The 14,017-nt window shown below is 44.5% G+C and overlaps 1 protein-coding gene across 2 annotated transcripts; it reads right to left on the reverse strand.

Moving 5' to 3' along the window:
- Positions 1 to 241: 241 nt before the first annotated feature.
- Positions 242 to 10,675, reverse strand: LOC110979509 (cathepsin B-like). 2 transcript variants are annotated; one of them, XM_022235353.2, is made up of 8 exons: positions 10,527 to 10,675; positions 8,745 to 8,869; positions 8,309 to 8,515; positions 7,319 to 7,428; positions 6,367 to 6,596; positions 5,879 to 5,995; positions 5,597 to 5,725; positions 242 to 905 (listed from the first exon to the last, which is right to left on the reverse strand). In XM_022235353.2, exons 2-8 carry the CDS (start codon positions 8,865 to 8,867, stop codon positions 826 to 828), a joined length of 996 nt encoding a protein of 331 aa, XP_022091045.2. In that variant the 5' UTR covers positions 8,868 to 8,869; positions 10,527 to 10,675; the 3' UTR covers positions 242 to 825. The 2 variants fall into 2 exon arrangements, with proteins under 2 accessions (XP_022091045.2, XP_086989826.1); XM_087133700.1 differs by having other exon boundaries at positions 8,745 to 8,872; positions 10,527 to 10,641.
- Positions 10,676 to 14,017: the final 3,342 nt, after the last annotated feature.

Consider the following 14,017-nt stretch of genomic DNA (forward strand, 5'->3'; position numbering starts at 1 on the left):
GTCGATGCGGTCCCGTCAATTACCGGTGATTAGACTATTTCAGAATAGGGACTCCATCAGTGCCAGGGTAAAAAGTAGGTAGCGTGCTTATTAATGTTTGAAAGACTCTCTATGCTCTACGCTGAAGTTGCGTGTACTAGCCAACAGCGCTGAACCTGATTATGATGGATATGCATTGCTGGGATCAATAATGACAAGCACAATTTTTGCATTTGATTTAGGTGGGATGAGGCTAAACGCATTGATCATTGCAATTTCCTTTTACTCTGTATACCATTTTACTTGACATTTTGCTAGTCATGCCCAAACCAGCGGAAAGGTAAGTCCTCGGAAGTGTTTGACTATCCCAACTGCCCAATCCAAGGTCGCTTGTGACCGCACATCTCTTTCACAAACGGTACAAAGCACCCCTTCCTGGGCCAAGATTTCACGCCTTTGCATAGCAGGAAATAAAAGGTAATAATAATAAGTCAGTAACAATAAAATTATGCTACGATTCTGATGACCATGACAATAATGGAGGTTCCTATTTTGGGAGCTTAATTGACATCATCGAAGTCACGTCTCTCGACTAGTTCCCCGTGATGAAAAAAAGGGCACATCCAGTAGTGATCAGTGATCACTACTTACCATCAGCAATCATATCGTCGCAAAATTTTAAAATCCATGCTTTGGTTTAAGCTGACAACATTCAGAATGAAATCTCTTTTTTTTTAATAAGAGGTGCCAAATTTAAAACATTAATACTGTGGTTTAAGCCGACAGAATTCAGAATAAAATCTCTTTTTCTAAGCAGAGGTGTTTGTTCTTTATTCCAAATTAGAATCACATTTTCTTTGGGATTCCAGCATTGATGTCGTCTTCGATGCCACACTCGTCATCCCCGCGCTTGATCTTGAAGTAGCCTAACAGCAAATCGAGATATCACATTTTGAAGAATTAGTAAAGTAAAATGCAAGAGCACCGTTTAAAAATGTAAATACTAGTACACGACATCGTTCATATCCTGAAATGCAGGTTCATATTTCACAACGACTGCTATTTTGTTTTGCAGGAGATGACGTTATGATGTAATACACAAATGAACTATCCCTGATCGAAAGCTAGCACGTGGGACCTGATTACTGGTTATCCGGTTTCACATGAAGATTCTACTTCCATCAATTGGGTCTCTCTCCTAAAGTACGCGACTGGCGTTTACTCGGTGTGCACAATGCAGCCATGACACCGTTTTTCACTGTGACAAAACTTCATAAAACTAGCTAGACTGAGAAATCATTGAAGTAACACGAAAATTGATTTAACATTGGCTTTCTCGTAAGGCACGTCGTCCGCCATATCCATTCAAGAGTACAGTCATAGGAGCACATTTACAAGGTTTTTTGTAGCGCACGCACCAAACGGGACAACTGTAATGACAGCGCCCTCTTTTGGGCGCTGACAGGAAAATTTATGTACATGTATAAATTGATTTCCCTGACTACAGTTTTGTGAAAAACTTACGTCACTGAGAAATCAATGAAGTAACACGGAAAGTGATTTAACATTGCTTACATAGAGAGAAAACACCACTGTCCATGCTATAGTTTACGAGTTCAGAATGTCCTCGATGTATGATGCTGACGTTTTTGCATGCACATAGTGGTCAAAGAACACCGACTGGATTTTCCACCGGCCCGTTTTCATCACCTCAGCTGGGTCTTTCTTGGTTTGTATGGCAATGGTTGCACCAGTTGGCCGAAAACACTTAGCAGTATACCCGTGCTTGTGCAGACCTGCAAGTCCAATTGCCTCATTCATTATACTGGCCACAGTGCATCCATTTGCCTGTAAGGACGTGTCAAGGTTAAAAACACGGGACAGCCTTGCAAAGGCCGATGGCATTGTGTCCGAGCAATATACACCTTGAGTGCCTCACACGGGTCAACTTTCCTGTTGAGAGCCGGGGAGGTGGACCTCAAAGCCCATTCTGGAAGTGTCATTCTTAATGCCAAAGAATTTCAGCATTAAACTGCCATCCTGCAGATACTGGATCTGGTCTACAGAGAAGACAATTTGTTGCGAGCTCAAAGTCTTACTGTCAAGCTGTAGACTCTTTGGTGCTATGTCTAAAGGACGTAACATTAGCGTGAGAGCCAAAAGCGTGATGGTTTTCAAACAAACGTTTTTTGATGGGCAGAATGTCATTGTCATTGCACGATTCGAACAAATCCTAGAATGGTCTCACTGGCATGACTTGGGACCGTTCCATGGGTTTGGTTGTGTAGGACTTGACCAATGAGTCTTTCAATGTGTGGATGTCCACGGATGCAGCTATAGCTGACTTGAGCACAGAGTCGGGCCGCTCACTGTTTTGTGCCAGTGAGCACAGAAAGTTAGCAATCCCAGCATGCTTGACTGGGGGGTAAGATATGCCGCTTTCGAGACAAAAATCTCCTTAGTTTAGCGAGCAGCCTATCATACAGTTGTAAGGTTGACGGGGCCCAATGGAATGAGAAGCTGGTAGCGGCTACGTCGCACCATCCATCGGACTTCAGTTTATTTGTCTAGAGATCCGCCAGGAATAACCTTCCATTTTGGGTTTCGCCTTGGCTCGGGGGTAGCAGTAGGATGAATGAAGGTCCTGCTTTTCCTGGGCAGCGGAATCGGTGCGCATACGCTGAGTGTCTGTAATTTGTGGAACCAGTGTTGCTGTGGCCAGAAGGGTGCAATCAGAGTAGCAGTCGCTTTGCAGTGTTCCAACTTGTCGAGGACGCGTGGTATTAACCGCCATGGTGGGTTGCAAAAACTGTTTGTACCTGTCCAGTCCTGAGCCAAAGCATCCACTCCCGAGGACAAGGAATTGTACACTGGTAGTTGCGCATTCGTCATTGTAGCGAATCTGTCCACGTGGTGGGGACCCCACATCCTGTTTAGGAATTGTTTAACAATTGGGGATGAAGTTGCCATTCGTACATGCTGGACAGTCTTGACAACCTGTCGGCTTGTGTGTAGTGGTTCTGCAAAGTGGCGAGCACTCAAATTTATCCCCATCTCGTGAGCCTCCAACCAAATTGATGTCATAAGCTGTGTTAGATCGGGGAATGGCCCTCCGAGATGATTGATGTAGGCCACTGTAGTTTGTACATTTTTGCCATTCAGAAGATGTTTGAAGGATTTTAGCGCAGAAATAACTGCCATTAGTTCGCGATAATTTATCGATGCAAACTTCATGGGCATTGTCCAAAAGCCTGCTGCCTCGTAGGTTTGGAACCAGGCCCCCTAACCTGTTCCACTGGCGTCCGTATACACCTGTGCAGTTACTTGTCGTGGGGCAACGATCCGACCATTCCATATGCCTACTGCATCTCACCACCACTCGAGATCGGAGTAAGTCGAGTTGTTCATGATCAGTGTATCCTCCTAAGACTCCTTGGTTGCAAGAAGTCTGTATGCGTTTCTGAGGAGCAATTTTGCAGGAAGGATGGCCTTGGTCATAGATACACACTGGCCTAGAATTCTTGCAAGTACCCTGGCTTTTACTGTTCGTGCACTCAATACCCGCTGAAGATCTTTCTTTTATTTTCTAATTCGAGAATATGGAATTTTGATAGTGGGTTTTGGTTTGAGTTGAAATCACATAGCCTATGTATTGAACACTTTGTGACGGAACTAACACAGATTTTGTCTCGTTTATGTGCCATCCCAAGGAGCTTAAAGTGTCCAGCAGTATGTCCTTGAAGTTATCAATTTCTGTATCATTTTCAAAAAGGATGAAATCATCCACATAAAGGGCAAGTCTTTACCCAAGTTATCTCAAATGTGCTACAACAGGTCTAAATACTTTACAGAAAAAAATATGGTGAACCACTAAGCCCAAAGGGAAGACACTTCCACACATAATACTTGTTCTTCCATGAGAAACCTAGGTACGTTTGGTGATCGGGTAAGATTGGTACATGGTAAAACCCATTTTTAATGTCAACCATGATTGCATAGTCATTAGACTGCACTAAATCAACAACTGTCTCAATACTTTCATTAACAAACTTAGGAGAATTACAAAACCCATTCAATATCCTGAGGTCATGAATTATTCTGTAGGATCCAGATTTCTTTGGTACACAACAAATGGGGAGACACAGTGCAGCTCATAACTGACCTCCTCAATAACACCAACATGTAAAAGTTCACGTATCTCGTTGGAAACGAATATCTGTTGCTTCGGTGTGATACTGTGATTGGGTAAATTTAGGTATGGAGGTGACCCAGGCAACAGCAATGGCACGCCATCTGACAACCAGAAATTACACTGTCTGAAGTACCAATATCCCTCCAACGTGACATGTGACTTGACAAGGTTGTGGAGTAACACATGAAAAATGTAGTGTCGCATGGGCACAGCAAGAAAACTTGTGAACAGTATGACCAAAGGCACCAAATGGACAATCCTAACTCACAACTCAATGAAGAGTACCAGTGTACATGGTTGGGCTGTCGGCAGCGTCTGACGTGTGATCATGATAGTCCGCGTTTCTGTACTGTCCCCTGCCTCCAAAATTCCTGCCAGAGAAGGAGCGATAGCGATCACCACTTGAGACGGAGCGGTACCTGTCACCACGTCCTGTCACCACGAGAGTTTGAAGTACGCCAACCATACGGACCTGGGGTCCTAGAGTTGTTACCAAGGTTGCCTGTGTTTGCCTGTGCCCTGGCGGAGTTGTGCTGCACTGGAAAACGCATTGGTGTTTTTCTGCAGTGTGCGAAGATCTTAGCGGTACTTTTATAAACTGACCTTAAACAAGGATTGTCTGATAATCCTCCTGAAGGAACCGCATGTGTGCAATTTGGACGGCAAAGAGTGCGGCCCAATCCTCCTCGGTTGGATCAGTATTTTCTTTGGAAAGGACGGTCAGTAGTTTCAGCGTCATCTCCACGCAGCGGGCTGATTTGACAAGTGAATTGCACCAAGACTGGTCTAGTCGCTTGACACCAGTCTTTGTATCGTTCAGTTTGAAGTCGCTCGGCAACTTAATCTGCTGCAGAAAGTCCTTAATGGAGTGAAAAATCTGCCTGTATGTCCTCAGATGTGGTCCTACAGGTACTACTGGAACCAGGGCTGAGGGGCGCGTTTACATCGGCATGGGCGCCACCATCTTGGACCGCGTTGGTCAGAGGTTGTGCACTGTCTTGCACTTTTGCAGGCTGTTCCTCGGCCTCGGCAAGCTGTTTTTCCAAGTCGGTTACACGAACAATAATCTTGGACTGGCTTACACTATTAAACTATTTAATTTTTGGACAATATCATCCAGCTTTTCAGTCTCACTATTTCCTCAAACTCGAGCGGCATTTTTGTTTTTGATCTGTCGGCGGAGACGCACCAAACAAGACAACTGTAATGACAGCGCACTCTTTTGGGCGCTGACATGAAAGTTTTATGTACATATATAAATTGATTTCCCCTGACTACAGTCTGCAGTATTAATTTTGCGGGGTTGGTTCATGGGTTTCAACCCGATTCCACAAAGTCTGCCCTGTCTTACGACTATGAAATGACATTACTCGTGAAAGGCAAAACCGGTGAAGTCATAGCCAAAAACAGTTACTTTTTAATCACCTTTGTCTCCCCAGTCTGGGTTCCACGAGTTGGCAACCAGCCAGTAGTCCACACCGCCCTCAACGCCCCATCCAAGAATCTTGACGGCGTGTCCTCCGAGCGCGGTTCCCGTTTTGTGTTGGTAAACGCCTGTCGTTTATTAAGCATAAATATATACATTATACAGCTGTCATTTTACCGTTACAAAAGGTTCATTTTACCGTTACAAAAGGTTCCTTGAGAGAGGCATTCCCGATCCAATTAATATTTCCAGCCCCTCCTGGATACGCCACTAGTTCTTACCGGATCTGTAGGTGGGGAAGTCGGCGTAAACGGTGAAGTCTGCCTCCACAGGTCCGTTCATCATTATCTCTTTCTGTATCTGCTTGACTTTTGAATGAACACTGTAAACTCTCCCTCCTACGAAAGAGAATCATAAAACAACTTTGTATAAAGCACGAGTGTGAAGAGATGCCCAATATACCGTACGCTCTGCGCTAAAAGGCTTACCATAATGGAAAGACAATTTCCCCAATCAAGGATCTAGGCAATAGCTCTTACCAAAATAAACATCTGTTTGATGAGAAGCTGTCGAAAAGAAATGAAAGGAAACTTGAAAGTATCATGTTCTGTTGAACGTTGTTAAACTGGGGAGAAATTTCTGGGGCTATTTAACGAAAGCAAATTAACTGTGACACATAGGTTTGTGTACATAATGGACCGGAGGCACATGCGTCTCCCTTCCCCCAATAGTTACGCCACTGTGTTCAAGGCCGCTTTGGTTTACCCACCAAAGTGCCGGTCCTTGTCGAAGGTGACGTTGTAGCCCGTCCGGCAGGTGTGGTGGCATGGTGGAGTTGGGACCACCGGTCCGCAGGGCTTCAGGTGACCGGGCTCGTAGTGATCACAGCCCGGAATGGAGTAGGGCTGGCAGCCGCTCTCGCTGTTGTACAGGCCTCCGCTGACAAGACCATGGGTCTTCCAGAACTCCCAAGCTGCGTTAGGGAACCCCCCACCGCATCTTGAAACAAGCATATTGGTCGACTTAAGTTTCCATAGATTTTTTAGGGAGATATGATGGAGACAAAGCCGGCCTCGTCTCGGTCTCCTGCTTCGCCTGGTTTCCACCCTGAAGTGTTTAGCTAAATGAGAAGTCGTGTTTTGCTGGACAAGCATTGAAAGTGTATTTTGTTGACTGGAACACAGAAAGAGTTGTATTAATTTCGAATATGACAGAAACACAAGCGGTTTCAATGTCAAAAATGAAGCATAAGACAGGAACGCTGGGAGTAGCGTAACTACCTTCATTTTATGATTGAAATGCATAAAAACGTCATGCCTAACACCGTCAATTCTTTTTCTCTCGCATTTTCCACACCATCTTCGCGGCCTACATGGTTAAATAAAGACCTCGTACACCAGTTTCAGACGGGCGTTCTACAGTCGCACCGAACCTGACACAATTAGGAGCAACTGGGGTCGACCCAACCTTTGCTGTCAGACAGACGAACTTAATACATACACTTGCATTTGGTTTTGCCCACGAAAAGAGCGACGCCGGGAACCAAGTCGTTCTAGTGTCGTTCCGAGCGCCTCCAGGTGTCGACCTTTCGCCTGCTAGCACGCCTTGTTGCTCCTAATTGTTTCAGACGTCGAACTTTTGCAGTACTTAATCCAAAATTTGCTTTTAATTTGGTTCAGCACGACTCGACAAGATCACCTGTCTGAAACAGGCGTAATTACCCTAGGCTACAGGTCTTGCAGCAGGAATTCAGCTCCTCGGCAGAAATGTTCACCTGGATGTTGTTGTGAATGCACTCACGGTCCGACATGGCCTCCACTGCACCAAAAGCCTAATACATGTAATAGAAAAACATGATTGAAATACATGGAACAAGTGGACATAAAAAGGTGAGCACACGAGATTAATTAAGACGATCTGTTAGTGTCAGTTGCTTGAAATAAATTGCCACTTTTAGATTTGCTTTAGCAATTAATACCATCGTTATTAATACCGTCAGCATCATTGCGGCTTTCTTTACCATTGCAAATAGTGCACCCAAGGTAGGAGGGGCTCGGGGCTTAAATCCCAGGTACATGCGCCTACATCTTAGACAAATTACACTACGGTCAATTCGGATGCTTCATTGTTTATTTGAAGGGGTAAAACCCGTTTTCCTTAGAGGTGCTCTTTGAACGATTAGCTCTGTTGTAATCGTAAATCTTAGTCCCCTGTGGCACAACTGAGGGAGGGGGCTTGAGCATCGTGAGCTATTTTGGGGTTAAATTCCAGTTCGTGCCCCCGCAACAAATCCTGGGTGCAGCAGTGGCCGCTGCTGAAGATCGATGCTTAGAAAAGGCAAGCAGTTTTTGCACATGCAGTGCAAAAATGGAGCCGCGTACGCAAACTCTAGTGAATTGTATAAGTAAAATAGCAAATAATGACAACATAACGTTGTAGAGGTAAAGCGTATGACTGGAACGTACAAAATGTTAAAGTTTGCTTCATAATTCAGTGTGCGTGAGAAAGTGTAGATTAGGTTTTTGTTTTGATGTATTACTCAATAAAGTTTGGCAACCTGATAGACATGGACATTGTGTGGTCGAAAAATGTTGGTTCCATTTCATTTACATCCTGAGGGATTCTTTCAAAGGCCTTAAACTTAAATGCGGCCCTATAGCAACTTGAGACTCATTATATTAAATTGAGAGAGTGACTCCAAAAAAACATACCCAGCAGGAGCCGCAGGCTGCCTGGTCCCTGATCAGCGAAATAGTTGTGCATTTTGGCCACTTCTGGCGCGCGTCGAACGTCATGGGGATGTCACTGACGTCCTCGTGGAAGTACAGAGGCAGCCTCTTCTCCACCGGAAGCGGGTACTTCACTCCTAGACGAGCGATAACTGACTCCAGGGTTTCGCCTAAAAAATTGGGACCAGCCTGGAGCCAAAGAATAACAAGAAAAATATTGCTGCATTTGAAATGTTCAGGCCTAAACTCGCTTTCCAGTATGTTTTTGTTTTCAGTTTTTCCAGCGGAAAGTTCTCTGTAGGTAGAATAGCTGAACACTGTTCATACACACTGTGGCTTGTAAACAGATTTGAGACAAGTTTTATTTGTTTTTTTTATAAATGGAGAAAATTCGGCATCGAACAGTCATCTGCCATACCTTCCATGTCGTATCCATAGAGTTGATGCGTTGGATAATTTCTGCGGAGTACTCCTGAAAGTCGATGCTGGCCGATGTTAGGGCCAGGACACTAACCAGAAACACTACTGCGAAGCGCATCATGGCTGCTGAAACGAAACCCAAAATGAGCCAGATCCAGTAACGGCAGTTAGTGTGTATTAAGCTGGGAGCCAAAACAAAGCCGGTCAATTAAAATAATAAGCCCTTGACAACCTTTTGCCCGAGGTTGTTCACTAAGGCGAATTCATGGCTGATACATAGTCCCATGCCAGTATATCACCACATAATTATGTTACAAAAGTGCAATGAAAAGACACCAAATTTTGGTCACTCTTCGTTCACTTATAGTGGAAGGACACAGAAGGAGTTGCAACTCTAGTACATGCACTTCAAAGTGTTCAATGATCGTCGCCCCTGAGTCAGACGAATAATAAAAAACATTCTAAAAAATACCCGAGTACTGCATAGCCGGACAAGTGGGGCCAGTAATGTCCTAGCATACCTGAAGTGTTTTGCTTGCAATTAAATACAAATTATTGCTGTGGTCAGGAAATAGAGAGAGAACTATCTTTGATACAAGACCTTCTTTTGCTATCATGTATAAAACTTTTAATCTTGCGACCCCGTTTCATTATCCATGCAAAGTTTGTAATTTTTTTTCCTCCTCCCTCCAATACATCAGTGTTCAAAGACTTGGAACGAATTTGGCTAAGGCTGGCCAACAAACTGTTGCCTACTACTGGAAGCTAGGTTCTCTATACCTCAGTATGCAGATTACCTGCGAAAAATTGCGGCGTCGATGACAGGTTACAAAAGGGTTTCGTGGTTATGAAACGGATGGTGCGTATCCGCCCCGAGTTGAAGTGCACCCCCAAGCAGCAAAAAAAAAAAAAAAAAAGACAGATAGTTGTAAGTCGTTACGCGTACTCGGCGTGCTCCGCGCTAAACGCGCCGTTGATCTCCAAGGGTCCAGTCCACTAATTCAAGCCCCATTGAAAACAGTGTAAACTCAGCACCGTTCAGGGCCCAATAGCATGCACGCCAACATCCCTGAGATTTCTGAAACACAAATGAAATTCTTGTCTGGTCACTTATCTTTCAATTTCTTTTCAATTTTTTGTGGGTTAACCAATTACATTTTTAATTATTCCCACAAAACAAAATCACCCCCCAAAAAGTGATTTTTCCGAAGTCTGATTGCAGCCATTTTTCAAGTGGCAACCCTCAACTTTCTCGGGCACTTAGGACCATTTTTCAACCGTAGTTTTCAGCCCTTCTGCCCTCATATGAAAGCTCAAAGACCCAGGGAGTTGATCCTGGCGACGATTTACACAATCTCACCATTTTGGGGGCCAAACAATTTCTTTTTTCCAAAGATACTGTGGGGGCACTTTTAATGCTAATGAGCTGGTCAGAAATTCTCACTTGAATGAGTGGTCTGCACCCCCAAAGGAGTAAAAAAAACAAAAAACCACGCCCTCTTTTGTTCCGCTCGGAACGGATAGCAAGCGCTCGCGGCGCTCTGGCTATGGACACTATGGCATGCCACAAACCAGTAATTGGCCAGATGTTATAGCCCGGGCAGTTCAAACTCTTTCTGTGTCCTTCCTATATGGTTCACTAAATTTCATGTTAAAAATTAGGCCTAGCAGTGACCCAGAATAATGATGACGAGAGCACAACCGGAAATAAAGATTCTTGCGCGTCCCATCACTCATCTCAATAACTTTTTAAGCTGGCTGACCAGGCCTTGAAACTAACCTTGTTTACGCTTCAGCGTAGAATAGGCCTTGAGGAAACCTTTCACGGGATGGTATACGACACCTGTGCAGTTCCACTGACAATGTCGCCTGTGCGTCAGCAAATACACCACCCCTTTATTTAAGCACAGTCACTGTGATAACAACGTAACCTATTGACTCGCCTGCGCACTTGACAGCCTAGAGTCCAACCACGTGACAGTCTTGTGACACCAGACAAGATAGATCCCGACACGGAAACAGAAGAAGCATACTTTTTTGTGTGCTGAAACGTTAAGTTCAAGATTAATGGGGTCAGCAAATACATTTTGCCTGCCTACTAAAAGCCCACGTAGGCCTTGATTGTTCGCTCACGGCTGGACACTTGTGTCTCCATTATGACGGCATGGGGTAGAAAGCGAGCGAGAACTGTCATTACGCAGCAAGTTTATGTATATCCATGAACATTTTGTAGATCGCATATGTGACTGATAAAGTCAGGCGATCGGACCACATTGCACCTGGAGCCGTGGAGTGCCGTAGCCTGGTGGCTAAGAGCATCGGATTCGTAGTTGGCGGGTAAAGCCGCGGGTTGCGGGTTCGAATCCAGCCTGGGGTCATGCACGATTGTGCGTGTGTCCTTGGGCAAGGCATTTTGTCACTCACTGCCTCTCTCCACCAAGGAGCAGTTGGGTACCTGTGAGGGCAGAGATGGTTATTGTGGTTGATTTAGGCGTGTTGCGCCGAAATGGCAGTATCGAGCTGTATACTCCACAGGGAACTGAGATGGTATTTGGAATGCTTGATGGGCCCAGTGAGCAGGGGTAATAATGGAATGGAATTGCACCTTGCAGTTTTCCCGGATAAGTGCGCCATATAAATCTCTCTTCCTCCTCCGCCTCCGCCTCCTCCTCAGACTAAAGACACTGTTGCTATACCTCGTGATTCGGGGCAAGCTTTTGCATAGCGACCACCATCTCTGGATTGGACTGGTTCCTTTGTGTCGTTCTTATCCGTTGAGAACAGTGTATTGGTGCAAGGCGTCTCTTTCGTAACTAAGCAAAAGCTTGCCCTGAATCACGAGGTATAGCAACATTGGTTTTAGTATGGAGAATTCAATTTGTTATGTTCACGTAACTTTAAAGAACTCAGTGTACCCGATTTTATTCAAATTTAATCGTAAATGGCTTAATAAGCCATGCTGGATTACAGGGCTAGGGAACCCGTATGAACCAGTTAATTAGGGAATTAGCGCAGCAAGACAGGAGGGATCGTGTGCTTTTGTTCCATGCTTGTTGGCAAAGCGACGGTTGGTTGCAGTCCTGGTCTTAAATCTTGCTTTCCTCATTGAGCGGGTTTACTGGGTGCAGGTTTCCGTTAGAGTCCAGTGAGGACTATTATAACCACCTTCTTAATCAACTGACGCAATGTTATTTAATAACAGCTTTAAGTAGGTGAGGGTTACTCAAGTCACCTTGAATCATGTTGCAGTTTGGGAACTGTGTTACTTAGTAAGGCAGTAGGGATTATTGTTGTAAAGTCTACCCAGTTGTGTTTTATAATTGCGAAGGTTGCCTTTGCTTGTGTAGTCAAGACTCATCAGTTATAAGCCTACGGTATATTATTGACTTGAAGGTTACCTATTGACTTGAAGGTTACCTGGTCATTGAGGGTTACCTGGTCATTGAGGGTTACATGGTTAGTGAGGGTTACCTTGGTTATTGTGAGGGCTACCCTGGTTACTGTGAGGGTTAACCCGGTGTAGGTTGAGGATAACAAGCTTCCTAATTAATCACATACAGTGGCGCGGTTGTCCACAGTGCAGTTGACCACATAGGACTACCTACCCGTGAGGATCATTTTTACATAATTAATTGCCTTTGTGTGTAAACTATAACTGAAGCTCTGATATTTAATAAACCAATCGTATATTTGCATTTGAAATCACTGGTCAACGTGAGATTTAGGCCAGTCTTTTGTTACTTGTATTGGCATTTATTGTAATCTTTACTGACATAGGAATCAATTACTTAATCACAGAGCGGTGGTAGACTTAGGCACAGTTCACCGTTCCTTAACTGATACCCCCCCCTTGCGTTTGGGTAGCCGCTCATTCTTGCGTCAGGTTAAATAAATATATTTGTGGGGTTAGGCCAGGTCGATTCCATCTCCGATCAAGTCAGTCTGCTGGTCTGCCACAAAAGGAGTCAGTTGTCCCGCTACAAATGGTGTCAGAAGTGGGATGCTCTGTGATTTTGTTGTATTTGCCAATAAAGAGTAACATTTTTGTCATTTTGTTGTGAAGTGGACCTGCCTCACAGAGGTGAACAGTGAGGATGATTGTAATGAGGTAGGTGGGTTATGCTTACCTGGGTTGTTACTGCCTTGTACATTGTGTTCGTTGTTGGGTTGACAAAATTGGTGGGGATTCTGTTAAGAATTTGAGAAGAGCTGCAATCCTTTCGTCATACTGCAGGACAGCAGCCAGCAATCCTGTTAGGAATTCACTGGGTGGTAGTAGTTACACAAGGGTGTAAAATTCTGGAGGTTTGGGAATGGGAGTTCCGCGGCCTGAGTTTGCCTATGAGTTACCGGTATCGCCAATTGGCCAGTGGCCGAGTGTAAAGAGTCTAGTTTAGACCGAGATTCCTGCTCAGGAGGGAACTCCAATATGAGCATGGTTATTAAAGGACAGTGGTGTTTGTCCACAGAGCCTGTCAAACTTGGGTACATAGCCTAAAACGGTGAGTGAGGGTACCCCTAAGAGTAGGGATACATCTCTGATCGATGTTGATTCTGAGATCAGCTGGAAGCTGCCCAAGGATAGCTGCAGGTATGCACTGTAAGGCAAGAGAGCGTTCGAGTTTTGGCACATCGCCTGAATTGGTTTTAAAGGAAGTGCGAAGGCAAACAGAGAGTACGCCTGTGAGGCCTATTCCCGCGGGTAGTCCTAGCACCAACCCTTTTTAGAACCATGAGGTTCATAATTCAAGTGAGAATTTCTGGTCAGCTCATTAGCATTAAAATTGCCCCCCAGCATCTTTTGAAAAAAAGAGATTGTTTGGCCCCTCAACTTGAATGGTGAGATTGTGTAAATCGTTGGCAGGATCAACTGCCTGGGTCTTTGAGCTTTCCTATGAAAGCAGAATGGCTGAAAACTACAACTGAAAAATGGTCCTAAATGCCCAGGAAGGTTTAGGGTTGCCACTTGAAAAATGGTTGCAATCAGACATTGGAAAAATCACTTGCGGGGGTGATTTACTTTTGTGGGAATAATTAAAAATTAATTGGTTAACCCACAAAAGTTGAAAAGAAATTGAAAGATTAGGGACCAGACAATTATTTTATTTGTGATTCAGAAATCTCAGGGAGGTTGGTACGCATGTTATTAGGCCCTGAATAATGCTGATTTTACACTGTTTTCAATGGGTCTTGAATTAGTGGACTGTGCCCTACAATGCAAGTACGGGGGACGGAAATGAAAGAAAACAGTAAAGGCGCCCTCTACAAACA

Source organism: Acanthaster planci, linkage group LG02, assembly GCF_054643075.1.
Source record: "Acanthaster planci isolate LZ-2023a linkage group LG02, COTS_SCS, whole genome shotgun sequence".
NCBI classification, from domain to species: Eukaryota; Metazoa; Echinodermata; class Asteroidea; order Valvatida; family Acanthasteridae; genus Acanthaster; species Acanthaster planci.